Source organism: Gorilla gorilla, chromosome 3 (assembly GCF_029281585.2).
Source record: "Gorilla gorilla gorilla isolate KB3781 chromosome 3, NHGRI_mGorGor1-v2.1_pri, whole genome shotgun sequence".
NCBI classification, from domain to species: Eukaryota; Metazoa; Chordata; class Mammalia; order Primates; family Hominidae; genus Gorilla; species Gorilla gorilla.
In genome coordinates, this window is record NC_073227.2 from 13,369,045 (window position 1) to 13,396,608 (window position 27,564).

At 54.5% G+C, this 27,564-nt stretch overlaps 1 protein-coding gene across 11 annotated transcripts in view; it reads left to right on the plus strand.

The window, feature by feature from the left end:
- ABLIM2 (actin binding LIM protein family member 2) overlaps nucleotides 1-27,564 on the plus strand; it is a 202,508-nt gene that overhangs the window by 122,074 nt on the left and 52,870 nt on the right. For 5 of the 11 annotated variants that reach the window (XR_010133322.1, XR_010133313.1, XR_010133316.1 and 2 more), the window contains exons 10-16: nucleotides 903-1,049; nucleotides 5,033-5,065; nucleotides 7,941-8,061; nucleotides 9,834-9,932; nucleotides 17,166-17,267; nucleotides 17,812-17,865; nucleotides 27,014-27,133. Coding sequence is in view for 1 of the 11 variants with exons in the window: in XM_031010278.3 (XP_030866138.2) it covers nucleotides 903-1,049; nucleotides 5,033-5,065; nucleotides 7,941-8,061; nucleotides 9,834-9,932; nucleotides 17,166-17,267; nucleotides 17,812-17,865 (556 nt within the window). In the remaining 10 variants the exon portion in view is untranslated. The remainder of the gene's footprint in view (nucleotides 1-902; nucleotides 1,050-5,032; nucleotides 5,066-7,940; nucleotides 8,062-9,833; nucleotides 9,933-17,165; nucleotides 17,268-17,811; nucleotides 17,866-27,013; nucleotides 27,134-27,564) is intronic. The other 6 variants (XR_010133319.1, XM_031010278.3, XR_010133317.1 and 3 more) reach the window with 5 other exon arrangements.

Below are 27,564 nucleotides of genomic sequence, written 5' to 3' on the forward strand. Positions count from 1 at the left end.
TGAAAATATTCTTAAAAAACAATAAAAATAGCAAACAACAATAAAAAATAATACAAATAAAATAATATAAAAATAATACAGTATTTTATTTATGCAAATTAAATAATACAGTATAACATCAATTTACCCAACATTTGCATTGTGTTAGGCGTTACAAATCACCAAGAGATGGTTTTAAGCAAATGGGAGGATGTGCACAGGCTACAGGCAAGAACCACATAATTTTACTTAACAACCTGAGCATTTGAGGATTTGGGGATTTGAGGAGGTTCCTGGGGCCAATCCCACATGAATAGTAAGGGATGCGTGTGTGTTTGCCTATATGTGTGTTTGTGTGTGTGCAGTGTGTGTTTGCATGTGTGCGTGTCTGTGTTTGTATGTGTGCGTGCATGTACACATGTTTAAGCCATGGACTGAGTCTCACTGCCTGCCAGACCCCATGCCAGGTACATCACAGGCATGGCCTCCTTGACGCCAGAGCCTTCGTGTGTGATCATTTCCCTCACTTTGTACAGAAGGAAACTGAGGCTTACAGAAGACACTTCCGCAAGGCCTACTGGCTCTTTTGTGGCTGGGCCTCAGGACCCAAGCCTGCCTGCTCTGGAGTTCCCTGTGCTTTTGACCCCGTCCCCATTTCACCTATACCAGGAGCTGGGGGTGAGCTCAGACTCTGCCCAAAGCGCTGTGACCCCAGCAGCCTCCTCACGGCTGCTGGAGCAGCCACTGCCCTCTGGCTTTGGGGGCACTGTCCCGTGGGATGCATCTGGCTTTGGGGGCACTGTCCTGTGGGATGCATCCGGCTTTGGGGGCACTGTCCTGTGGGATGCATCTGGCTTTGGGGGTGCTGCCCTCTGGGGTGCCTCTGGTGACTGTCCCCTCCGCAATTCTCTTTCCCCTCTCAGGCCAAGCTTGGTGGTGAGATCCTGGACTACAGGGACTTGGCAGCCCTTCCTAAAAGTAAGGCCATCTATGACATCGACCGCCCCGACATGATCTCCTACTCACCCTACATCAGCCACTCTGCAGGGGACAGGCAGAGCTACGGCGAGGTATGGACCCTGCCCGCATGGCCCTGGACACCTGTGCCCCCAAGTGCTGCCCTGCAGGACAGGCGTCATCCCTAGCATGTGTCCCATGCGGCCAGAGCCACTTCCATCTTCACCACTCACCCACACGCTCAGCCTCTTCACTCCCATCAGATAGCCACGTGCACATCCTATTTCAGTAATGCCCAAGGCACTGTGGCCCCAAAGCTGCCGTTGCTGAAGGAGTGAGCCTGGAATGCCTCCTTAAATGGAGTAGAAAGTAGGAAGCATGCTGGTTTGTAGGAAAGATGATAGTGACTCAGTGAAAATCTCCTAATTTTCTTAAGTATTAGATTATTTTCATAAAGCATGAGATGCATTTCCTCTGTAGCGGACTCTTGGCCCGTGCCACCCTCGCTGCCATGGCTCTGCTCCATGCTCCTCTGCCCCATGAATTCATGAGCCAATGTAACCGACCTGGTTGAACCGCAGATTAGTTATTTCCTGGCCTGCCTGTGGACGGCGTTCCTACTCCTCAGAGGTTTCTTATTCAGAGCTGCTCTGTCCATTTCCTGTGGAATGCATTGTTGGTTTTTGCTTTTCCTCTTGTGGTTCTGAGGTTTCAACATGACTGCAGCTGCCTGGGGTAGGAGGAGGCGTTGCCAGGCTGTTGGCCCGAGTGTGTGTGCTCTTGACATGCGTGCCGCCAGGCATGGGGGGCTCCCCGGGGTGGGGAAGCTCAGTCCTTTCAAACACGTTTCCCTTGGGCCTTCTCGTTTTGAGACTTCAACAAGGGCCTCTAGGGAAGCAAGAGCTGAGACTCCAGGACAGCGCGTTTGATGTGGATGGTGTGGGGTGAGAAAGTCACGGCTGCTGGGTGCACCTGCCGAGCTCAAGGGCTGTGCAGGGAGGGTGAGAAGAGCTCAGGGCCAGCAGGTGCCCTCCTGACTTGCTTCTGCCCCCGCGGATCACAGAATTTGAGGATGTGGGTGACAAGCCCCACTGACAATGAGAGGGACCAGTGGGGGGAGCTGAGGGAAGGCATTATGACCCACACCCACCTACCAACCACCCATCTGCACCCACCTACCTGCCACCCACTCACCTGCACCCACCTACCTACCACCCACCACCCACCCGCACCCACCTACCTACCACCCACCACCCATCCACACCCACCTACCTACCACCCACCACCCACCTGCACCCACCTACCACCCACCACCCACCAGCACCCACCTACCTACCACCCACCACGCACCCGCACCCACCTACCACCCACCACCCACCCGCACCCACCTACCTACCACCCACCACCCACCCGCACCCACCTACCTACCACCCACCCGCACCCACCTACCTACCACCCACCACCCACCTGCACCCGCCTACCTACCACCCACCGACCTGCACCCACCTACCTACCACCCACCACCCACCTGCACCCACCACCCACCCACCCACCTGCATCCACCTACCTACTACCCACCCACCTGCACCCACCTACCTACCACCCACCACCCACCTGCACCCACCCACCTACCACCTACCCACCTGCACCCACCTACCACACACCCACCCACCTGCACCTGTCTACCACCCACCACCCACCTGCACCCACCTACCTACCACCCACCCACCTGCACCCACCTACCTACCACCCACCACCCATCCACACCCACCTACCTACCACCCACCACCCACCTGCACCCACCTACCACCCACCACCCACCCGCACCCGCCTACCACCCACCACCCACCCACACCCACCTACCTACCACCCACCGACCTGCACCCACCTACCTACCACCCACCACCCACCCGCACCCACCTACCTACCACCCACCACCCACCCGCACCCGCCTACCTACCACCCACCGACCTGCACCCACCTACCTACCACCCACCACCCACCTGCACCCACCACCCACCCACCTGCATCCACCTACCTACTACCCACCCACCTGCACCCACCTACCTACCACCCACCACCCACCTGCACCCACCCACCTACCACCCACCCACCTGCACCCACCTACCACACACCCACCCACCTGCACCTGCCTACCACCCACCACCCACCTGCACCCACCTACCTACCACCCACCCACCTGCACCCACCTACCTACCACCCGCCCACCTGCACCCACCTACCACCCACCTACCACCCACCAGCACCTACCTACCACACACCCACCTGCACCCACCTACCACCCACCAGCACCTACCTACCACACACCCTCCCACCTGCACTCACCTGCACCTGTCTACCACCCACCTACCTGCACCTTGCCTGCACCCACTTACCACACACCCCCCTGCACCCACCTGCAACCACCTACCTGCACCCATGTGCATCCACCTACACCCACCTACCTGTACCTACCTACACCCATCTACCTGCACTCACCTGCACCCACCCACTGCACCCACCTGTACCCACCTACCACATGCCCAGGCTGTGTGTTGGCTTTATTGTCCAACATCTGGTCTGCACCTGGACCAGATGCTGGAAGAGAGTCCGTGAGGACTCGCGACTCGGCCACAGGGCTAAGACCCAAATCCAGTCCCTTCTTCCCCGCAAAGACCACAGGATGTGCTGGCTATTTTCTCAGCACATCCTGGCGCTCTCTCTGGGACGTGCGATTCAAGCCTAGAGGACTGGCCTCACGATCCTCCTCCACCTCCTGGCAGCCTTGGGGCATCGGGCACACCCCTTCCTGGTTTGAGTGCGTGTGTCCCTGTGGGAGGGCTCTGTGGCCATGAAGGGCCACATGCAGAGGTGATGTGTGTGGGGGTGGGCTGGTATCTCTCCCTGTCCTGCTCCGGGGTCTCATGGTATGACCAGGACACAGCTTCCAGGCCCAAGTGGACACGGGCCCTTAGCTGTTGTCACTGAGGTTTCTTTCAGCCTCTCTGGGGCTGCGCCTCTCAAATGGCAGGACATCTGTGAACCATGGATGATCCTGACCCCAGGACCTGTCCCCAGAGGGCAGAGAAGGGGCAGGAAGGGAGGGACTGTGGCTCAGGAGTCACCCCCTCCCTCTGGGGAGACCTGGGTTGGCCTCCCCGCTCTGCTAAACAGTGGCACCTGTGTGTGAGCTTCCGCTCTCAGCCATAAAGTGCGACCCCATGGGGCCTGCCTCGGCAGGTGGACAGGGCTGGGCTCCTGGGTCAGGTGTGTCCATACAGAGCTTCCTCTATGCCGATGGCCGGGAGCAGCCTGAGGGTTTCTCCCTCGATTCCATCATTCCACCCATGGCCTTCAGCTTCCCACCTCCCATGGCACAGGGCTTCACAGGGCCCGTGGCAGCCTCTCAGAGGCCGTCGAGTTATTGCGCTGTAATAACCATGGTTCCTGTGAACAGAGTGCCTCCCCGCTCTGCTGTGGGAACGGCGTTCTCTTTCCCAATGCTTGCTCACCTCACAAGGGCTGTGCTCTTTCTGGGACCCTCCCACCTCCATGCTCCTCACTGAACATATGTGCAGGTGGTGGTGGATGGGGTGCCAGCCTGGGCAGACGGGTCAGCCTGCTGTCTAGGGCCCCAGGACCCCCACGGCAGAGCCGGCTCCAACCCAAAGGCTCCTGGTCACCCTCTGTCTCTGCTGAGCACCTTTTCTCTCTTGTCCAGAGAAAACCGAGTTGATGGGCCCTCAGGATGTTGCTGCCCGTGCCCTGAGCCAGTGTCTTCCTTTTGGGAAAACACATCTTTGTGGGAGAACAGTGGGACGTGGGGGTGGCCAGGTAGAGACAAGCTCTGGGCTCATTGGCACGAAATCAGTTTCCCCGGGGGCCTCTTTCTCTGGGAAGAATTAACCATGTTTCTCCAAAGAGAAGGTTCTGGAATGCTGACTTGTGTCTCTCGGGGTAGAGTTCTTTTCCTGTCTGGAGGATCAGGGCTCTGTGTGGGTGTTTGCGCCTGTGTTGCCTGCCAGTCACGGAACTGCCCTCCTCCCTCTCTGCCTGGCGCCAGCACTAACGGCCACTTTGTGTGTTGTGTCCACAGTCCCCTCAGTTGCTCTCGCCAACGCCGACCGAGGTAACCACCACCCTCTCGCCTGTCCCTGCTTGCCGTGGCGCTGCTGCCTGGGTTATAAACATAACCACCCAGCCGCACCCCCAGGAAGGGCCTCCTCGGTGGCTCTTCACCATGGGGCCCGGGGCCACGGCCCTTGTGACATGGGGCACCCTCCTGGCTGCTGGTTATTTTTATGATCACACCGCACCTGCATGCCTCCCCGATGTGTCTGCCAGCCCTGCGGATGTGGCCGCCTGGGACACGGGTCTACCCTGAGCAGATCGTGGTCTGGGCCGTGGCTTCTTTTAGGGGAAAATTCAGGATCCTGGCTGAGCCTGGGAGCGCTTCCTGCCTCCTGCCCCTCCACGTGGGATGTATGGAAGCACCCAGTCCTCGTGGAGAAACACTGGACGTGTCTCTCTACAAAAGAGCTTTTACTGTTAGTGGTCTAGTTTTTTTTTTTTTTTCTGTTTCTCAAAATTAATCAGTGACATAGAGAGCTGCCAATCAGACTGCAGTCTGTGCGGCCGCACAGGTGGCCACAGCAGAAAGGTGTCATGGTAGCCAGGAATAGACAGCCTGGGCAGTGGCCGTGCCCTGAGCTCTTCCCCTGTGCTTGATGCCATTGTAAACATTTCATAGGCCGGCCATGGTGGCTCACACCTGTAATCCCAGCACTTTGGGAGGCCGAGGTGGGCGGATCACCAGAGGTCAGGAGTTCGAGACCAGCCTGGCCAAAACATAGTGAAACCCCATCTCCACTAAAAATACAAAAATTACCCAGGCGTGGTGACACACACCTGTAATCCCAGCTACTCGGAAGCTGAGGCAGGAGAATCGCTTGAACCCGGAAGACGGAGGTTGCAGTGAGCTGAGATCACGCCACTGCACTGCAGCCTGGGTGACAGAGCGAGACTCCATCTCAAAAAAAAAAAAATGTATATTTATTCATCCCCCACCATGACACCCAGAGGCAAGTTCTGTGATTTTCCCCAGTTTACCGCAGAGAAACTGAGGCACAGGGAAGTCACATAACCTTTCCAGGGTCACGCACTATGAGGTGCGGGAGGATTTCAGCCCAGCGGTCGGCTCAGAGCCTATGCTCACCCACTGGGATCTCCAGCCTCCTGCTCCAGACAACCTGCCCCATGGGAGCTGTGACGGCCATGGTACCTGGGTGCTGTATCCCTAGAGCAGTGATTCCTATGTACCGGTGACTTTTGATGTCCCAGGCCTGGGGCCGGGCATCTTTTTATCTCCTCATTTACCTGCACCGGGAACCCCTAAGGGAGGGATGTCAGCTTCCCTTCCAGATGAGGTGCAGGGCCTGCCTGACAGAGAGCACACTCCTGGGAAGAGCCTGGTCTCCCTGCAGAGGCCCCTGTCTCAGGCTATACCCCAGAGTGGGGCACAAAATCATGCACACTTGCTCAGTGGGAGGCTGCACAGCCATGCACAACCTGCAGGCTTCTGGTCCAGAGGTGGTCACTGTGGTCACAGGACCTTGGCCACCCTTACTGGGACTTGCCTGCTTCCTGCCTTCCCTGCACACAGCCAGGATTCCCAGTCCAGCCCTTAGGAGTGGTCCGAGGCTGAGGTCCTCCCCAGGTCCTGACAGCTTTGGAGAACCGGAATCTTCTGCAGAGCCCCTTGCCTGGCTTCTCCGCTTGGCTCCTTAACCTGTCCCCATAGACACAGTGCTGGGGGATGGTAGAGGAACAGGGCAAGTGTGGGCCTTGGTGGTGCTGTTCTGCTGGAAGAACATGGCCCACCTGCAGAGCCAGCAGCGGCTGGGCATCAAACCCTTGGATCCAAGGATGTGACGGCCAAACACACAAGGGGCCACTTGCACCGAGCTGCCAAACCCGCATGTAGCTGGAAGCCCCGAGTCCAGGCTGAACAAGGAGCCAGGACACCTGTAAGGTGGACAGGGCTGTGCAGAGGACGCCCGGGGTAGAGAGGCAGGGCACTAGCCGGCCCGAGAGAGTGTGCCCCTGGCTGGGGTTAGACAGTCGCCAAAGGGAGCAGGGTGAAGCGCAGGTAGGAACCTAGCATGAGGGCTGGCCTGAGCGCATGGAGGTGGCGCACCAGGCAGGCGTTAGGGACAGCACACCTTGGGGTGGGAGACGTGCTCTGACAGGCCAGGGGAGCCATGGGCCCAGACCGGGAATTCCTTTGCTCATCACTGTGCTGGCCTTGAGGGCAAAACAGCAGCCTCCACCCCACAGCAGGACGCTGGGCTGGGCCATGTAATGACCCGGGACAGCATGCCAAGCTGTGGTGGGCCAGGCAGCCTGCTCTCCCCCGTGCCATGGTGCCACGCCACCCCACACCACCTGCCTCCCACTCTGCCTGCTGCAAACAGCTGCTCCTGCTTGGATGAAGTCTGCCATGTCGGTGCTTGTGGGTCTGACTCAACTGGGCTTCCCGGCCTGGGGTGGAGTAACTTTCTACCTCCAAATGTGCCTCCAGGGCTGTTAGAGCCCCCAGTTCACATGTGAGAAGCCCCCATAGGGACTGGGGGAGTCTCCGTGGTTCTCACACTGTGTTCTAAGAGCTGGGCGCTGGTGAGGGTCAGGCAGGAGGAGACCTGGAGGATGAAGCTGGAGCCCCCACCGGCAGGAGGGGAAGATGGGGCATCCCCGCCAGTGGGTCCCTGTACCACACCCTGTGGCAAGGATCCAGCAGGCACAGCGGGGAGTGTGTCTGCACCACACCAGCCCCACTCGGCTCTTCAGACCTGCCCTGACAGGTGCAGGAGATTCCCACACGGGGCCGTGTTGAGTCATCCACTTGGGTCAGGAGGGCAAACACCAAATGGTGTGGGGGGATGGGTGGACAAGGGGTGGGAAGTGCTCCCGGCTCGAATGTTCACAGGCTGCATCTTCCCTCCCAGGGGGATCAGGATGACCGGTCCTACAAGCAGTGCCGGACCTCCAGCCCAAGCTCCACTGGGTCGGTCAGCCTCGGGCGCTACACTCCGACCTCACGGTCACCACAGCACTACAGCCGTCCAGGTACTTGGCCCCCTGGTTCCTCTGAGCCCCCAGGATGCTGTCCTTTTCCTTTTTTTCTTTTTTAGTTTTTTTTTTTTTTCGGTTATAAGTGGCCTTTTTCTTATACAACTGGAAACATGATGGAAATGGGTGGGATTGCCAGCGGGTGGGTGGCTGAGAACCTGTTCATTTAGTGGCATAAAGAAAAGGACCTCCTCATGCCTTGGAGCGAGGTGAGCTGCAGAGGCTGCCCTGCTGGTTAGCGGAGCCCTCCATGGAGCACACAGCCTAGGGGGCACACGCTGAGCACTTAGATTCCAGCTAATGATTCGGTGGCAAGAGATGTCAGGAAGATAAGACAGCATATGTGTCAGGAGAGCAGACGTTGGCCAGCTACAAGCTCATATGGGTCTCGGAAGACTTGAGCTGGGAAAGCAAAGTCAGTGGTGGAAAAATGAAGCCCATTAACATTTCACCTGTGGCTAGGTTGATCACCCAGTGACAGCTGTCCTCACGGGAGAATGGGTGAGAGGTCCCTGCCAGTCAGGAGAGAGCCCCGAGGCAGGTCCTTTCCACACGTGTCGCCTTGTCCCCTGCCTGGCGCCCAGCTGTGTATCAATCCCTGTAGCTGTGAAACTCCTCGACCCCCCGAGCGTGTCAAAGCCACAGCAGGGACGCTCCACACAGACACTGCCTTTCGAGGGATTTTTCCAAGCTGCTTCCTTCCTGGCCAGCTGCTGCATGCCTCCATTTATACATCCATGGACTGTGGCTCTTATTTTTGCAGCCTTTGTGGAAAAATCAAAACTCATTCATTTGCAAAGTTATTTCCATTGACTCCTTGCAATGTGCCTGGTACATTCTGCTCAATAAATGTTGAGAAAGTGGGTAAAGGAGTGAGTGCATGAGTGAATGAGAGAGTGAATGAGTGAGTGAGTGCATGAATGAGTGAATTAGTGAGTGAAGGAATGAGTGAGCAAGTGAATGAATGAGTGAGTGAACAAGTGAGTGGGTCAGTGAGTGAATGGGTGATTGAATGAGTGAGCAAATAAGGGAATGAGTGAGTGAGTGAATGAGTGATTGAATGAGTGAGTCAGCAAGTGAATGAGTGAATGAATTAATGAATGAGTCAGCGAGTAAATGATTGAATGAATGAGCAAATAAGGGAATGAGAGAGTGAGTGAATGAGTGATTGAGTGAGTGAGCAAGTAAGTGAGTGAGTGAATGAGTGAGTGAGTGAATGAGTGAATAAATGAGTGAGTGAGCGAGCAGATGAGCAGGTGAGCTAAGGGCAGTCAACTTTATTGAGCTCCTCGTCCTAAGGGCCCTTTGCTGGCTCAATCCCCATAGCACAAGGACAGCCTGGGCTTGTTGACTGCGCTTGGCCCAGGCTAACCCAAGAGCCAAGCTTGCATCTCACCGGACAAGTCCGGTGACGATGTCTGGTGGCAGACCACTCCCTGAATTGCTCTCCAGCTGAGTCCTTGATCCCCAGGAGACCCCAAATGCTAAGCGACAGGCCTGGCTAGGGGCCTAACCCCCACTGGGGAACCCCAGCCCCAGGCTCCTATGCAGCACCCTGGGCCTCTGCCTGGTCCTCTGAGGTCCGGTTTCTTCGCTCCTGGAGGAGAGTGGTCTAAAGCATGTTTGGTGACCACCTTCAGGTGCAGAAAGTTGTGCATTCCTCAAGAGAGGAAGCAACAGTGTTTCTAGCAGAGTGGGGATAAGGAATGTGTGTGGCTTTGCACCAGCCAGCCCAGGTTGACTCTGACTTGCTCTCTGTTACCCCGTAGCTGGTACTGTGAGTGTGGGTACCAGTAGCTGCCTCTCCCTGTCCCAACACCCAAGCCCTACATCCGTGTTCAGACATCATTACATCCCCTACTTCCGAGGTAAGGCACGCAGTGATGTGGGCTGTGGGTGCTCATGGGTGTCCACGCCCGGCGTCTGTGTGCTCGCTGTCCGTGTCTGCCGCATGGCTTTACCGGAGCCCCTGTTTCATGCCCTGTGCCCCTCTCTGTGTGTGTCTTGTGTGTCTGGCTCCGTGTGTCCGTGTGCAAATGTTCCTGGAAGGAAAACTTAGGTACCTTGTTACATAAAGGAACAGAAGGGAGAGAGGGCTTGGAAAGCTACAGGAAGAGGGGACCAGGGTTCCTGCACACCCGCCCACAGGCTTTGTCCTCAGAACCCCTACCCAAGTCACCACCTCTGATTTCATGCGTCAGCCAGGGGGCACAGGTGCTCTCAGGGTTTGTGTTCAGGAGCAGAAGCTACGCTGTACGGAGGGCCCTGACTCTTCCACAGCCCCAGAGCTCCTGGGGCCCAGGGCAGGGTTCACACCCAGTGTGGCTCCAACTCTCGGCTCTTCCAGGAGTGGATGAGCCATCCACATCCCTGCATGGGCACCCACATGCAGGTCACGCAGGGAAACGGCCACGCTCATGTTTTCCTGTATGCTGTGGACTGAAAAATGCATCCCCCACATTCATAGAGCCCTAATCCCTGATGTGACTGTATCTGTAGAGAGGGCCTTTAAAGAGGGGATCAGTTAGATGAGGTCCTCAGGGTAGGCCTGGATCCCATAGTACTGACATCTTTATAAGAAGAGAAGAGACGCCAAAGCTCGCTCCCTCTCCACACACACTCAGATAAAAGGCCACTGCAGACACACACACTCAGGTAAAAGGCCACTGCAGACACACACACTCAGATAAAAGGCCACTGCAGACACACACTCCCAGATAAAAGGCCACTGCAGACACAGCGATGTCTGCAAGCCAGGAAAAACAGTCTCAGGAGAAGCCACACCCTGCCAGACCTGGCTCAGAGATGTGCAGCCTCCAGCGCTGTGAGGGGAAATATGCCTGTTGTTTAAGCCACGCAGGCTGTGGTATTTTGTGACACAGCCCAGCTGACTGGTGCACCACAGAAAGACACTCGGAACATTAGAGGAGGCAGCAATGATGTTCTTGCCAATTCCCCAAGCGATGCAATAATTCCCCATCCTGAGCAGCTGCTGAGTGGGAATGTCTCTGGAAAAGCCTCCCAGGCCGCAGGGAGCGAGAAGGTGGGGCAGGCAGCTGGACTCTCCATCATTGGATGGTCACCAAACGGGGTTCATTCAGACCTGCACACCTCTCCGTGTACCTCATCATCATTGCTTTGGGCAGGCCCCGTGGCCTACTGAGAGTTCCTGGCCATTGATGGACATGGCCGTCCTCATTTTTCTGAGGACCTGTCCCTACAGCTTTGGGATGATCTGACTCCTTTGAGAAGAAGCAAAGTCTTCACCTGGGTGCAATGGCTCATACCTGTAATCCCACTGCTTTGGGAGGCCCAAGCAGGAGAATTACTTGAGGCCAAGAGTTTAAGACCAGCCTGGGAAACCTAGTGAGACCCTTTGTCTGAAAAAAAAAAAAAAAAAAGCTGGGCATGGTGGTGCATGCCTGTAATCCCAACTCCTCGGAAGGCTGAGGCGGGAGGATTGCTTCGGCCGGCAGTTTGAAGCTGCAGTGAGCTACGATTGTGCCACTGCACTCCAGCCTGGACAACAGAGTAAGACCCTGTCTCAGACAACAACAAACAAACAAGCAAAGCCAGAAAGGGCCCCTCCTCAGAACAGAAGCATGGCCAGCAGGGGCTTTGCTGCGTGTGGTCCACGGCAGTCGTGTGGCAGGGGGCGGTCCTGAAACCCAGAGTGAATCAACCATTTGGGTGAGTCACGGCGGGGCACCCAAGGAGATGCCGCTTCTCCTGTTGCTCCATGCCAGGAGGCCCTGGACACCCGGCTCTCCTCCCACCTTCAGCCCTCCTTCTGGTATGGCTGTCCCAACTGTGAGTCCCTGAGAGGGACGTGGCCAGAGCCGAGGGCAGGCTCACCCCATTCCCCAGGCAGCCCCTGTGAGCAGCCTCTGTGGGTCCTAGAGCCAGAGCCAGGCCTGGCGACCCTCCCCTCCTCTGCCCCGTCCTGAGTGTCCACCGTCTAATTCTTACCACTTCAGGGTGAAGAAGGCCCAGGACAGGCCCCCTGGGGAGCAGCCCCCTCCTCAGCTCCCGAGACAGCCAAGGAGAGAGCCCAAGGACTGGCAGCCCTCTCCCCTTCCTTCCACGCCTTGTAGCAGAGGAGGCTGCCCACCTACCCACCACCCCCCACCACAATGTGGCTCCGAAGCCGTCTATGCCACAGCCCCTCCAAGGGCATCTCCCGGGGCCAGGAGGCACCGTCCCTTTGAGACCTCCCCTGGGTGGGGCCAGGTTTTTGCCTCTTTGATGCCCATCTCTGCCCTGGTTCCCCCGGCCACATTGCCTGCCAGTGCCCTTCGTTCAGAAATCACACGAGGCCAGGTGTGGTGGCTCACCCCTGTAATCCCAGCACTTTGGGAGGCCAAGGTGGGCGGATCACCTGAGGTCAGGAGTTCGAGACCAGCCTGGCCAACATGGTGAAACCACGTCTCTACTAAAAATAAAAAAATTAGCCAGGCATGGTGGCGCACCTGTGGTCCCAGCTATTAGGGAGGCTGAGGCGGGAGGATTGCTTGAACCCAGGAGGCGGAGGTTTTAGTGAGCTGAGACTGAGCCACTGCACTCCATCCAGCCTGGGCAACAGAGCGAGACTACATCTCAAAAAAACAGAGAAAAGAAATCACACAAAGCCACCTGGCCACCTCTCTGGTGTCTGGCGTGGGGGAACCTGGCACCCATGCTCTGCCCCTACTAGATTCCCCTGGCTGTCCGTGACCTTGGGAACACCCAGCCTCTTTCCAGAATGTACTCCTGAGGGAACTGAGGCTCAGAAGAAAAGCCACTGGCCAAGATCCCAAAGCTCCTTCTGGCAGAGCCCAGGGTCAGGCTTCTACCTGGGGTCCCATTCACAAATTGTGTTCACCCTCAGGTCCTGGGTCGACCTCGGAGGCCACACGAAGGTGCCTGTCCTCCTCTGCAGCCATGGGCTCCAGTGTGTCCCAGCCTAAGACCTCTTGGTGGCAGCCCCCAGGGGTCAGCTGGACACCAGGCAGCGTCGCCTGCCCTCTGGGAAAGCCCTTCCTGTTTGCTCCACGGGCTCCTCTGGCGTCTCTGGCCCCTCTCAGTGGACATTTCCCTCCGGACGGCACTGTACGGGGGCGGCTCCCCGAGGCAAGGCCTGGCCCCACCCCCCACCAAATGCTGGCAGGGCCTCACCCCCGGCACACCTTCCCACCAAGACCCAGCTTCCGGAGAGGTGCTGGCCACAGCCATGGGCACTTTTGTGTGAATTTCAGTCCCTGGCGTGTCCCCTGTGGAGGAGCCGACAGTGGGGGCAGGAAGTGCAGGCTGGGAGGGGAGTCGGTGCTGCTGAAGCCGCTGGCCAGGCAGCCTCCATGTGCTGAGCGGTGGGCCCACTCTGAACCCCTGGCCTGAGAAGGAAGGAGGGAGGGGCCCTGGGATGGAGCCTCAGGTCCAGGCCCGCACCCTCCACTGCCCAGACCCCGGCAGCGCCTCTTCATCTTGCTGAGCGGCCATTCCCTCAGCTGCAAAAGGGCCTCATAACTGAAGCATCGTCCTCAGGGTGATTGTGGTTGAGGACCCAGGATGTGGCTGTACATTGTAGCATGGGCATCATCCTACCTGGCCTGCCCGGGGCCGCCAGCTGGCCTCTCTGCGGTGTCACCTGGAGGAGGCTCCACAGGAGCCAGATGAGCCAGCACCAGGGACACACTGGGCCACTGGGAGCACCACGATGAAGGATGTGGCATTGGATTGTAAACTAGAGTATAATAGCAAGAGCCGTCAGTCCACAAGGATCTACATAAATGTTGAGTAAACAAATAAATGGAGAGAAAGCGAGATCTCCCACACAGAGGAATTCCAAATAACGGGAGTAGATGCCTCGTCCTCCAGGAGGGGGTCTTAACTCCCACTCCTGACATGTGGACAAGCGTGGGCTACACAGAGTGGCTCCTTCCCGAGAGTGCCATGTGGGACGGGAGAGAAGGAGCAAGTCCACCGTGGAGCGGGCCACCATGGCTGACAAGCATGACCCGGTCAGCAAGGCCGCCATGGCCAGTGATCCGCTCTGCTGACAGCAGGTGCCCTTGATAGGATGTGGTGAGGACACTTCACCTCATGGGCTTTCTTCTCAACCCCATAAGCCCAGTATCTCCATGAGAAAACATCAGGCAAAAACCCTCAGCAGCCCTCCTTAAAACTGCCAGAGTCCTCAGACACAAGGAATGTCTGCAAAAGGTCGCAGCCGAGAGGAGCCTTGGGAGACGTGCTGACAGAATGTCATGTTTCCTGGGTGGGATCCTGGAGCGGAAGAACATCAGGTGACACCCGGGGAAACCCGAATCCTGCGCGGCGTGCAGGTGGCACCAATCTATGGGCACCCTAGTGATGGGAGAGGGGACGGCAGGGACGCGGGCCGGGAGGGTGCGGGAGCCCCCTGGACTACCTGAAGCTGTTCCTAATGAAACATTTACTGAAATTTTTAAAAATGGAAGAGGAGAGGAGGAGGAGGAGGAAGAGGGAAAAGTGGAGGAGGAAGAAGAGGAGAAGGAAGACTTTTCCAAAGGGCTGAAGCTGCTCCTCTCCTAACAGGCAGCATCCCAGGTTAAAGGATGCTGAAGCATCCCCGTCTGTAGCATATCAGAAGCCCCCTGGGATGTGAGCCTAGCAGCACAGTGCTCCAGGTGGGAGCTGGCGATGCATTTTGTTCCAACGAAGCCTCACAGGCAGCAGGCAGGCATGAGTGCAGAGGAGGGAGAGGTCCTCACAGACCAAGTCCTCCCAGAAGGCTGAGCAGAGGAGGCAGAGCCTGAACCTGGACCCAGGAAGGGTCCGGACAGGTGGGAAGCCCTGGAGAGGACACTCGTCAAGGGGTGGGGTGCTGGGAGGGAGGGACCGGGGTGGCAGGACTCGGGCTGGTGTTAGAGGGCCCTGGGGGGCCAGAGTGAGGTGGGCCAACATGGCTGTGTCCCCAGCTTCCCTGCGGCCTCAGGCCCCTCCGAGTATCTGACGAAAGCTGATGAGTCTCCGGACCCTCCTCAGATAGACGTGCTCATGTGTCCACAGGCTCTGGTTTGAAACTTCAGGGGATGCTGCCCTGTGGCTGGGAACCGGGGAGGGACAGGTACACTGTGATGTGTTAGAACCTCGGCCCACTGAGTGGGGGATGAGGCAGATCAGGGGCCATGATTCCAGATAGGAAGAAACCAGCCCTTCCTGGCCTCCCAGGTCCACCAGCTGTGCCAAGAGCACACACAGCTTAGAGATGGTGCCTGAAGCAAACCATCTTCCTCCGTTCAGAGTTCGTGTGGGTGCAGTTTTTAAAACCTGCCCTGTTTTGCTGCCACTGGGGATGGGTCCAGCACAGCCGTAGTCGGTAGGAGGGATCCGCGGTGTCCTTTCTGGGCACGTGAGTCCAGTCTCCCTGCTGTGAGGCCCCTGCTGCCACCAGGAGGTGCAGGAGTCCACCGTGGAGCATCCTGATGAGCGTGACCTGACCAGCAAGGGTGCCACGGCCAGCAAGGGCACCTGTAGAGCCGACTGAGGCTCTAGAAGGTTCCGTGCTGTTCTGGAGGGAGGTTGCTAAGGGAAGGGCAGTTATCTGACGCTCCATCAGCATTGACAGGCAAAATCAGCACCCACGCCCAAGCATGAGAAAATGCTCAAAGTTAGAGCCTGCAGTCCCTTCTATGGCATCAGCCTGGCTGGGGCCACCCTGCTCCTAGGTGACCTCCCGCTGCATGCAGCCCACCACCAGGCAAGAGCACCCTCTGGGCCAGTGTCTGTCGAGCCCTCCTCACGAGTCCACTGTGGGGTCCCTGGCCAGTCCACCTTCAGGCCCAGCACATCACTCACCCACCGCAGAGTTCTGTTTCTGTTTCATTTCGATGTCACCGCAGGGTCCTGCTGCTCTGAAAGGCTGTGCAGCTTGAGGGAACGTTCTCAGGTGAAGAGCACCTTTCCCCTTGCAGCCCGTTGCCTAGTGCTGAGGGGGCTTCCTGGGGCTGGCAGGCGGGAGGAACGGGGCCTTGGGAGTGTCTTCTGCGGCGAGCGTACACTTTCTCTCATCACAAGCATTCAATACCCTGCATCTGTCTGTCACCTCATTGCCCAAACAGGTGTGGGGGGAGGGGCGTCACCCAGGTCACCTCGGCCCTCTGGATGCGTGACTTGATAATCCAACCTTGTTCGCAAAACAGAATTATAGTTGCAGGTGAGCTCAGCAATTGAAGCAGGGTCAGAGGATGCTTTCCATTTAATCTGCCAAAAAACAGTTGTATTTAAGAATGTGGCCAGGGTGCGGTGGCTCATGCCTGTAATCCCAGCACCTTGGGAGGTAGAGGTGGGCGGATTGCTTGAGCCCAGGAGTTCAAGACCAGCCAGGGCAACATGGCAAAACCCCATCTTTACAAAATTAAAAAAATTAGCCAGGCGTGGTGGTGCACACCTGTGGTCCCAGCGACTTGGGAGGCCGAGGTGGGAGGATGGCTTGAGCCCAGAAGGTGGAGTCTGCACCCTGCAGAGCCGTGATTGTGCCACTGCACTCCAGCCTGGGCAACAGAGTGAGACCCTGTCCCCCCCCCAAAAAAAAAAAAAAAGAATGTGGTAATGGATGGATACTATTCTCTTCTTATCTTCTGCAGCTGGCAAAATTTTACTCAATGGCTTTTAAAGGACAATTTCGATCATTTTAGTGCTTTAATCCTATTCTGAGCAGCTAATTTTTAGATTCTCAAGGAAAACAGCATGTTTATATACAAGGATAATTAGGAAGAGGGGCCTTTGTTTTGGCGAATTTGCAGTTGGCTGGATTCAAACACCAGCCAGGACGCAGAGGCGCAGATGGAGTGAGCCCCCTAAGGTGTTCTTAGTTCACCGCCCAGCCCTCTGCCCTCAGCAATGTCGCTCCTCTGCCTTGGGACTCTGGACAGACTTCAACTCAGGGTTGGATTAGCAAGTCCTTGGACACAGTCTGGGAACGTGGATGAGGCCCACACTCCTTCCCCTGGGCAGGGGATCTGGGCTGCTCCACCAGACAGGAGAGATGGGGCTCGCTGCAAATAAGCTTTTCATGCTTGAAATATTCTACTTTGCTTTCCCGTTTCCCCTTCTATCTGCTGCCTTTGCCCTTCCGTCTGGAGGCAGTGAAAGTGGCCGGAGCACCCCCAGCCTCTCCGTGCTCTCTGACAGCAAGCCGCCCCCCTCCACCTACCAGCAGGCACCTCGCCACTTCCACGTCCCAGGTAGGCTCCGGGACACACTGGCTGGGCTCCTCACACAGAAACTGTCCACACTGAAACTGGCCACACCGAAACTGGCCACACCCAAAGTGTCAGCTTGCCTTGACTCAGAAGGCGCCAGACGACACTCCAGGCTCTTCCACTGCTCCCCAGGCGCTGAGATTCTTTAAAACCATCAGACGGGTTTTCACAACCCCAAACCAATGTGTGTTTGAGTTTCTTCCAAATTCCCACAAACGGCAGGGAGATACACCTGTCCTCCTGGGAATGGGGTGAAGGAAAAGGGCTGTCTGAGCTGGCTACACTTCCCAGGGGGCCACAAGGTTCCTGGCTGCTGCCCCATCTCCTGCAGATGAGGGTGGCATCTGGAGTCAGGGAGGCTTGATCTGGGGCCTGGGTGTCTGTCGCTTGCTGGGTGCCAGTTCCTGCCTGATGATTCTAAATCTGGGTGAGTGCTTGTTGCTTACAAAAAGCTGTAGAACAGAAACCATCACAACTTGCTGCTTACCCTCCTGTTCTCTCCTTTTTTTTCTTTCTTCTTCCCCAGACACTGGCGTAAAAGATAACATCTATAGGAAACCCCCTATCTACAGACAGCATGGTACGGTTGGATTCCTCCCGCTGCTGTGGTTTGCCCCGCATGCCTGTCAATACCCATCTGCTTCTGAATGCATCCTTTTGTTGTGTTCTGATAAATGCAGTGAAGGCACCACCAAGGCCCTTAGCAGTCTGACTATTAAATGCAAATTCACTAGCAGCTTCCCGAGAGTCCTGTTCTGATAAATTACGGTGAAGGGTATGTCTGAGTAAGGAACTTCTGTGTGTTACGACGCCGAGGCTAATGCACATCAGCCAGGGCTTGGAATGGGGGTTTATAGCCAAGAGCCTGGTGGTGGCGCCTTCAGTTATGCAGCCAGAGAGACTTTAGCCAAGATGGTGAGGGACAGAGGCTTCTAGAACCACAATCTGATCCAGGCCTGATCTTTGGAATATAGAACAAACTTGAATCGGTCGTTTATTCCTCAGGGAGACTTTAGTCTTGAGTTTTGAGAATTTCTGATGATGGGATGGGTGACCTTGCCTTCCGTTACGGAGATTTCTTGCATAAGCAAATAGGGACTGACGCCCAGCTCTGCTCCACGTGAACCTGCCTGGGAGGTGCACAGGGAGCAGCTTGCTTGGGCCATGGAGCAGGAATCGGGGCCACATGGTCTCCCCTCTCTTTTCTCCTGGGATTTCTGGGTGATTGACAGCAGGTTGCTTCACCATCCTGAGCCTCGGTTTACTCATCTGCAAAACAGGACCAATCCCCTCCACCCCACCCTTTCCACAGGCTGACCGTGGGAACTTCATGGGATATCGAATAGGGAAGTGCATTCTAAACTGTAAAGTGCTGTGCACATGATGGGAATTGTATCAAGTCACTAGCGATGGGAAAAGGCATTTCCATATTAAACGTTCTTGTCCAGATGTACCTAAAGCGAATAGCCACATCCCACATTGACAACTGGATGGACACTTTTAGATGGAATCTCATAAAAAGTGTGTTTCCTGTGACTTGCCGACAAATCAGTGATCAGGTTATACAAACTTTTAAAATACTTTCTCCATCATGGCAATAGGTCCTGTACTTTGTGCATTTTTTTCCTCTTTCCAAGAAGGAAAAAAGTGAATGAAATCTCTTGAGTTTCCAGAAATGATGACTTCTACCATTGCCTTTCCACCAGAGAAGCATAGAGCATGAACCTCCAAGAGGGATCAGAGCGGGATGGGCTAGATAGACTCTAGGGCCCTTAGAAATTGTCCAGACCAGTTCCCTTGGGTTACAAGTGGGGAAACTGAGGCCTGGCCGAAAGAAGGAGCAGCCATAGTAAGTGACTGGCTTTCCATCATGGCACCCGGCCTGAACAGCCTGCCTGGAGGGCTGTGTATTCTGTGCTGGTGGGGCTACGAGATTGGGATTGACTACCTTGGCCTTTTATTAACCCCCCATTTTGTCTCAGATTGGTGCCTTAAAATGTGTGATTAACATGTGCAGGACAGGAGGGGGTCTGCCCCTTAGAAAGGGGAAGAGAGCAAACTGGATTATGAAATTGTTCATTGTCATCCAACAGACCCAGATCTAAGACAAAGAGTTTCGACCTCAGTCCTTTACCTGAACCATCCAGTGGAGAGATTAGATTTTACTGTCTCCAGTGATCGTCTTTGTGCTTTTTTTTTTTTTTTTTTGAGATCGAGTCTCACTCTGTCACCAGGCTGGAGTGCAGTGGTGCGATCTTGGCTTACTGCAACCTCCGCCTCTTGGCTTCAAGCAATTCTCCTGCCTGAGCTTCCCAAGTACCTGGGACTACAGGAGCAAACCATTGTGCCAGCTAATTTTTTTGTATTTTTAGTAAAGGTGGGGTTTCACCATGTTGGCCAGGATGATCTCAATCTTTTGACCTTGTGATCCACCCGCTTCAGCCTCCCAAAGTGCTAGGATTATAGGGGTGAGCCACTGCACCTGGCCATCTTTGTGTATTTTTAAAAATCTGGCTATGTATGATTATCCTATCCAAAGGCAAGTTAATTCCTGTTTGATTAAACCCTAAGCAATGACCAAAATTCTTTTATCATTCCAAAATTTTGCTGTAAGCCGGGTATGGTGGCTCACACCTGTAATCCTAGTGCTTTGGGAAGCACAGGCGGGCGGATTGCCTGAGCTCAGGAGTTCGAGACCAGCCTGGGCAACACAGTGAAACCCCATCTCTACTAAAATACAAAAAAAATAGCCAGGTGTGGCAATGTGCGCCTGTAGTCCTAGCTACTCGGGAGGCTGAGGCAGGATAATGGCTTGAACCCAGGAGGCGGAAGTTGCAGTGAGCCGGGATTGCGCCACTGCCTGGGTGACAGAGTGAGACTCTCTCTGAAAAAAAAATAATAATAATAATAATAATAATAAATAAAAAGGGAATTAGGAACACAAGACAGGCAAGAATAGAGCACCTCCCTGGACAGTTAGGAATGGACATGAAGCAGGGCTAGTTGTATGAGGGCCTGGGAGGAGGCGGCGCAGGAGGCCTCCCACCCACCAGCATGTCATCTACTCAAGGGCTGAACGTTGAGGAAGTTTAACAGGTCAGGAAAAAGTGTGGACATTTTTGTGTTTCCACACACCATCTAGGGTCACTCACGGTATTAAACCCAGTTACTTTTAGGAGTGTTGACCTAAAAAACCAGAGAGAAGTATTTCCAAATATGTTGAAAGTACTGAGGAATTAGAAAAGAGGATTCTAATCCGAGATGCATGGCTGTGGCAAGCCATATATGCACCCGAAGAGGAGAGGGTAAAGGGAAGCTCTTCTTAGCAAAAGCGTTTCACATAAGCTGCCTAGAAACAGAGTTCATCGGTGGCAGAGGCTCGAGGCTGGAGCTGGCGTCCATTCATTGGTAGAGACGCCAACACTGGGCAGGTGTTCTGTGGAGAGCATCTTATCTCAGTTGCTGCGGTCCTTGAGAAGGAATTTCTGGTGAGGTTATTGTGGAAAGTCCTCGAGACAGTCTTTATCTCCAGCACGCAGGCAGGAGCTGTCCTGTCTCATGCTTTCCTGGCTCTAGTTTGTCTGGTCTGAGAAAAAGTGATTTCTTCCTGGGACCTGCAACCCTCCCAGGAGACAGACCCAGTGCAAACCACAGCCCCTGGCTTCCAGCTACATCGTGGGGAGCTTCCTTTCTCAGAGCCTGTCTCCCCTGGAAAATGGGACTCAAGGCCATATAGCCCGTGGGGCTTTGAGGCTGTTTCAGGGAGATGACACACGACACTTGACATCGGGCAGGGACCTTCTGTGGATCGATTCCCTCAGGGGAGGGAAGCTGTGCGCAGTTTAAAATGAATTCATGACCGGCCAGGCACAGTGGCTCATGCCTGTAATCCCAGCACTTTGGGAGGCCAAGGCATGTGGATCACGTGAGGTCAGGAGTTTGAGACCAGCCTGGCCAACATGGCAAAACCCCATCTCTACTAAAAATACCAAAATTAGCCTGGCATGGTGGTGCATGCCTGTAATCCCAGCTACTTGGGAGGTGAGGCAGGAGAATCGCTTGAACCCGGGAGGCAGAGGTTGCAGTGAGCTGAGATCACACCATTGCACTCCAGCCTGGGCGACAGAGTGAGACTCCATCTCAAAAAAAAAAAAAAAAAATGCAACAAAAAAAAAGAAATCACCTCTTATTACAGACAGGAATAGTAGCTTAAGATCGTCTCATATCTGATTTGAACTCATAAAATGAGGAAGTGTGGTGATTTTATCATCGATTTGCTATATAAAATTTAGGAAAATATTCATAAAAGATGAAAAACTCAAAAATAAAAATAAATAAATAAAAGGATTTCATGAGGGAAAAATGATGGCTCCCCAACATTTCCCAGTAAGTTCGACTCTCCAGATGCAGGGACAGTCCTCATAGTTCACCAGATTTGCTGTTTCATTTCTAAGCAAACATGAGCCACCAGATGGCAATGCAGCTCTCTCCTCACCCCCCAACACACACCTCCCACCACTTGCCCGGCAGGTGGGGGCTGTCACTCCTGCCCACCCAAAGCCGACAGTGGAAGTGACCCCACGGGACACACGTTGTTCCCTGTGTCTTTTTGTGCCCTGGTTTAAAGCAGGAATTAATCACTCCTTGCTGTGTCTCTGGGATTCCAGATTCTAGTGGGGTTGAGTTCATTTTGGTTTTGGGTCCTTTTTGACCCCAAAGGGTGGAGTCTCATTTCGGTTTGGGGACCGGCGGGATGGGGAGGAACGGCAGGCTGTGTCCAGAGTGCGGATTGCACTGGGAAGCCCCCGCTGAGGCTCCCCAGGGGAGCCGGGGAGTAGGAACTCAGCCTCTCCCTAGAGGGTTCCTCATGGCCGATGCATTTCGGGGCTCCGAAGGAACTGTCTGTGTGATACAAAAGACACGCTGACCTCTCGTTCTGCAGTGCAGAGAATGCAGAGAGGCCGTCCTAGAAAGGTGGAAGACAAGCCGGGCACGGTGGCTCACACCTGTAATCCCAGCACTTTGGGAGGCTGAGGTGAATGGATCACCTGAGGTCAAGCATTCGAGACCAGCCTGGCCAACATGGTGAAACCCCGTCTCCACTAACAATATAAAAATTAGCCGAGTGTGGTGGCCGGCGCCTGTAATCCCAGCTACTCGGGAGGCTGAAGTACGAGAATTGCTTGAACCTGGGAGGCAGAGGTTGCAGTGAGCTGAGATAGTGCCATTGCACTCCAACCTGGGTGACAGAACGAGACTCTGTCAAAAAAAAAAAAAAAAAAAAAGGAAGGAAGGAAGAAAAGTGGAAGAGAGAGAGGCCGGAAGGAGAGAGGGAGGGAGGCAAAGGCGCTGGCTGGGGCCAAGACTGCAGGCCCACTTTCCTTGTCCTCTGCAGTCTTTTTCCATCCTGACATCAACCAGGGAGCAGAGGTTCTTATTCTGACTCAAGAGAGGAGAAACCCCAGCATGGAGGGATTTAAGTGACTTTTTCATTAATTTGTCCAAAGGATTTTTTTCAAGCACCCACCCCACTATGTGCTAGGCTTGTCCCAGTGCTGGGGATACATGGGTGACCCTGCATTCCCCCGATCCTGTGGAGCTGAGATTCTAGTGGATTTGCCCACGGCCAGACAGGTGAGAGGCTCAGTAAGGTTTCTAGTTTCCAACGCCCATGCTCTGGGCCCTGCCCACATACTCACTCACTCACATACACACACACACATTCTCTCCCTCCCTCTGCCTCTCTCTCTCCCTCTCAATGTCATTCCAATTCAATGTGAATTGTAGAGATAGAGATATTCTGAGAAGAACAAAAAAATCCTGTTGATGGGTCAACTCCTTAGAGGCTAAGTCTGGAAGACATAGGAGGGGACAAATCCTCAAAGCCTGCTGCACAGCTATTCGAAGTCCCAGGAGTGGAGAGGACGTCTCTCTCTGGCCTAAGGGATGAAGTCCCGGGCACCTTCCCCAGTTGCTATCAGCTCCTTCCCTTGTCAGAGAGAGCACCTGCCGGGGTGCCGGTCCTGGCTCCTGGCTGCCAGAGTCCCAGACTTGCCTCAGGCTCTTGCAGTCTTAGGAATGATTCTGCACTGGAGGCAGAGAAAACTGGTGAGGAGCATGGCACAGACCACTTGCTGGCTGCAGAGCCTTGGCTGGCACCCCTGGCACAGTGGTGGAACAGCCCCCACACCTCTGCTGGCCCCCTGGACATGGGCAAGAGATCCTTGGAGGTTAGAGCTGTCGGTGTGTTGATGCCGCCAAAGAGGGAGCTGGTAGGGCCCTCCCTTGGAAACACGGGGCCCCTGTGCCATGTCCGTCTCACTCACTTCCTTCGTGCACCTGAGGCTGCAGGTTGGCACATCAGTTACTGAAGGGAGTGCAGAGACTCATCAGATGCGGCCCTTTCCCTGGAAGCATCTCTCTTCAGCTGCTCCGTGGGAAGGTGGATTTGTACAAGTCACAGGAAGCAAAGTCAGTGGTGATGCAGCCCTGAGTCTGAAAATTTACACATCTGACGTGGAGGACAAAGTGGCTCCAGCTCTGGCTTCAGGGTCAGACAGACAAGGTTCCAATCACCAGCTATGTGACCTTAGACTCCGGACCTCGGTCTCCTTATCTGTAAATGAGGTTCATAGCATCTATTATTATCTGTTAACATGCTTTACAAATGTTTACCCAAGGGCTGGGCGCAGTGACTCACACCTGTAATCCCAGCACTTTGTGAGGCTGAGGCAGGTGGATCATTTGAGGTCAGGAGTTCAAGACCAGCCTGACCAACATGGTGAAACCCTGTCTCAACTAAAAATGCAAAAAATTAGCCGGGCATGGTGGTGGTCACCTATAATCCCAGCTACTCGGGAGGCTGAGGCAGGAGAATTGCTTGAACCCGGGAGGCAAAGGTTGCAGTGAGCCGAGATTGCGTCATTGCACTCCAGCCTGGGCAACAGAGTGAGAATCCATCTCAAAAAAAAAAAAAGGAAAAATATTTATCCAGACCACAATACAGTGCTTATCTGATGAGTAGGTATTCAGTAAGTGTTTATCACATGCATGTTCTCAGGGAAGTGTCTCTGTGTTGACTTTGCTCCTCCCATCAAAGCTCTTGTTATGTATAGAAACCCTCTCATCCACCTCTGCCTCGACTTCACTGGCCTGTGAGCTTCTGAAAGACAAGGGTCATGTCTGAGTTTTTTCTGCATCCCCCATTCTTAAGACAGTACAGTGCACAGTAGGCACTCAGCACAGGGAGATGGGGATAAAGGTTGAGGCGCTAAGGGTGAACAGCGGGCAGATGGACTGATCGATGGATTAAGGGCTACATGGATGAATGGATGCATCAGTGGGCAAAGAAATGAAGTGAACAAAGAGAGGAATGGATGGATGGGTGGATGAGTGGGTAGATGGATGCGTGAGTGTGGGTGAGTGGGTGGATGGATGGATGGATGGATGGATGAGTAGGTGAGTGAGTAGATAAGTGGAAGCTGGATGAATAAATATCAAAATAAGTGAAGGCACAAGTGGATGGACAGATGGATGGATGGGTGGTGGGTGGATGGATGGGTAGATGGATGGTTGGGTGGCTGGCTCGATGGATGGGTGAAGAATGGGTGGATGGATGGGCAGTGGATAGATGGGTGAGTGGGTAGATGGATGGATTAATAGATGGGTGGATGGGTGGGTGGGTAGATGGATGGATGGATGGATGAGTGAAAGATGGATGGATCAACGGGTAAATGAACGAATGGGTGGGTTGATGGGTGGGCGGGTAGATGAATGTATGAATGGACAGATGGATGTATAGGTGGGTGGATGGGTAGACGGACAGATGGGTAGATAGATGAATAGATGGGTGGATGGGTGAAGGATGGGTGGATGGATGGGTAGATGGATGGGTGGATGGATGGGTGAAGGATGGGTGGATGGGTAGATGGATGGGTGGTGGGTGGATGGAACAGTGGATGGGTGGATGGCTGGCTGGATGAATGGACAGATGGATGTATAGGCAGGTGAATGGGTAGATGGATGGATGAGTAGTTAAATGAATAGATGGGTGAATGGGTGGGTGGATGGATGGATGGATGGGTGAAGGATGGGTGGATGGATGGGTAGATGGATGGGTGGTGGCTGGATGGATGGGTGGATGGCTGGATGGATGGGTGGTGGCTGGATGGATGGGTGGTGGCTGGATGGATGGGTGGATGGCTGGATGGATGGGTGGATGGCTGGCTGGCTGGATGATTGGACAGATAGTTCAAGGAGTGGGTGCATGGATAAGTAGGTAAAAGGGTGAATGAATAAGTATATGGAAACGAATAAAGCAGTAAGGGATGCACACAGGCTGGCATGGATGTTCAGATATGAATGAATTATAAGATGGGGTTTGGGAAAGAGGAAAGGCAGGCCAGTTCTGTATCCAGAAAAAAAAATTTGAGACCTCTTACTTTCATTCAGATGCCTCCAACCAAAGATTTCCCAAGGAATACAGGGAGTAGAAAGCCAGCCTTTCCCAAGAGGGTTCCTCATTGGCAAATGCATTCCAGAACTCAGAAGGAGCTGCCTGTGTGATACAAAAGACATATTAAACTCTCTTTCTCTGATTGTCCTGAGTTGATCTTTTTCTGACATCCCAAAGCAGCATGCTGCAAATTAGCCTCAAAGTTAGCCTCTTGTTTATTCCTAATTTTTCAAACCTGTAAGCTGAGTTTCCTATTATGTTCCAGCATCCATGCAGGTTATCTCATGTGATCCTCACAACGTGGAGGGGTGGGCATCCTTTGCCCATTTTACAGATGAGGAAACTGAGGCTCAGAGCTGTTATGGAAGCAAGCCACCAATAATCCGAAATGCCAGTTTCCTATCTTTTCCTACCCAGGCTCCTAGTTCTCAAGAGACTCGGTCATCTGTTTTGTGGGCTAGCAAACTGGTTTTTAAAAAGCCGTTGGTACAAGTCTGGTTAAACTGTGCACATCTGGAGGAGCTGGCAGTGTTTGCAAAGGAAACTTGCTAAATCTTGGCAGAGCATCCCTCTCTCAGATGGCGGAGGCTGTTTTTGAGGCCTGAGATGGCTTTTCAGCCAGAATATGTCAGTCAACCCATCTTCCATGGCCAAGGAAAGTCCCTGAAGCCAGGCTGACCTCTGGGGACCCAGGCCTGAATTCCAAGGGCTGGGATTTCAGGTCCCCAAGGGCCCTTCAGCTGGAGCGACTTAATTGTCCATGCACGTGCAGATTATTCCAAGAGTGGTGATCCACTTTCCAACCTCCTGGCTTTTCAGGAAACGATGCACTTATTTTTGCCAGCCAACTCAGCCCCAGGGCCCTTCTCTGGCTTGGACAATGGCTGTGCTCTTAGAGCTCCAAGCAGCCCCTAGCCTGCCTTCTCCCTGGGACCTGCTGGGCAGCTGCCAAGAGTCATGGCTGATGTATGGCTGCACACTCAAGGGCTCCGCTGCCGGGTGACGGCTGTTGTCTGGGCAACAGGAGAGTCCAGCTGCGGGCATGCGTCCCCCGGAGCTCCCTGCCCCCTCTGCCTCTCCATTAAGCACTTCTTGAGCAGGCTTGGCGCTGATTTGCCTCTGTGAGTGGGGAGAGCAGGGCTTTGTATTTTCACGCTGAAAATCACTGTCTCTCCTGGAAGAAGGAGAAACAGGTAGCCGTTGAGAGTAACGAGATGTCAGTGTATTCGGAACGGAACTGCTCAGTCTTCAATTTTGGCCTTATCTTGTCAAGGTCCTGTAGCCCAATCCCAAATTTCCAAGCTCTCTGGCCTGGTATCAGTCTTGTCCTTGGTGGTGCAGGAGGCAGGGTACGGCAAAAGACAGACGGGCCCGAGCCCGCCGCCCGCTGCAGGTAAGAAGCCCACCTCGGCGTGTCCTTCCTGAGGCCTGGGTCTTCGTGGCGGGCTGGGGACGGAGACGGGTTTTTGTGTAATTGTTCAGTGCATGGGGTCAGTGTTTCTGTAAGGGATACACAAGGTGTGGGTCTTTACGTACTAAGTTGGATGCCGAGAAATGTCAGCATGGCCTTGTGTGATTTATTTGCTCATTCTTCGCTGGAAATGTCAGCCCAGCTGGGTGACAACCCCCCAGAAAAAGGCGAATGGAAAATCCAGATGCCTCGTTGCTCAGCTGCAGATGGTATTCTTGGTAAAGGAACTGTTGCAAAATGAACTTTTGCTTGTTCTATTTCATTGAGTCCATTTCTGGTTGCATTCTGTAATTTTGTCATTTCCTGACTGCTCCTCGTGGACGTCTTCCAGCAGCAGAACTCGTCACCATTTT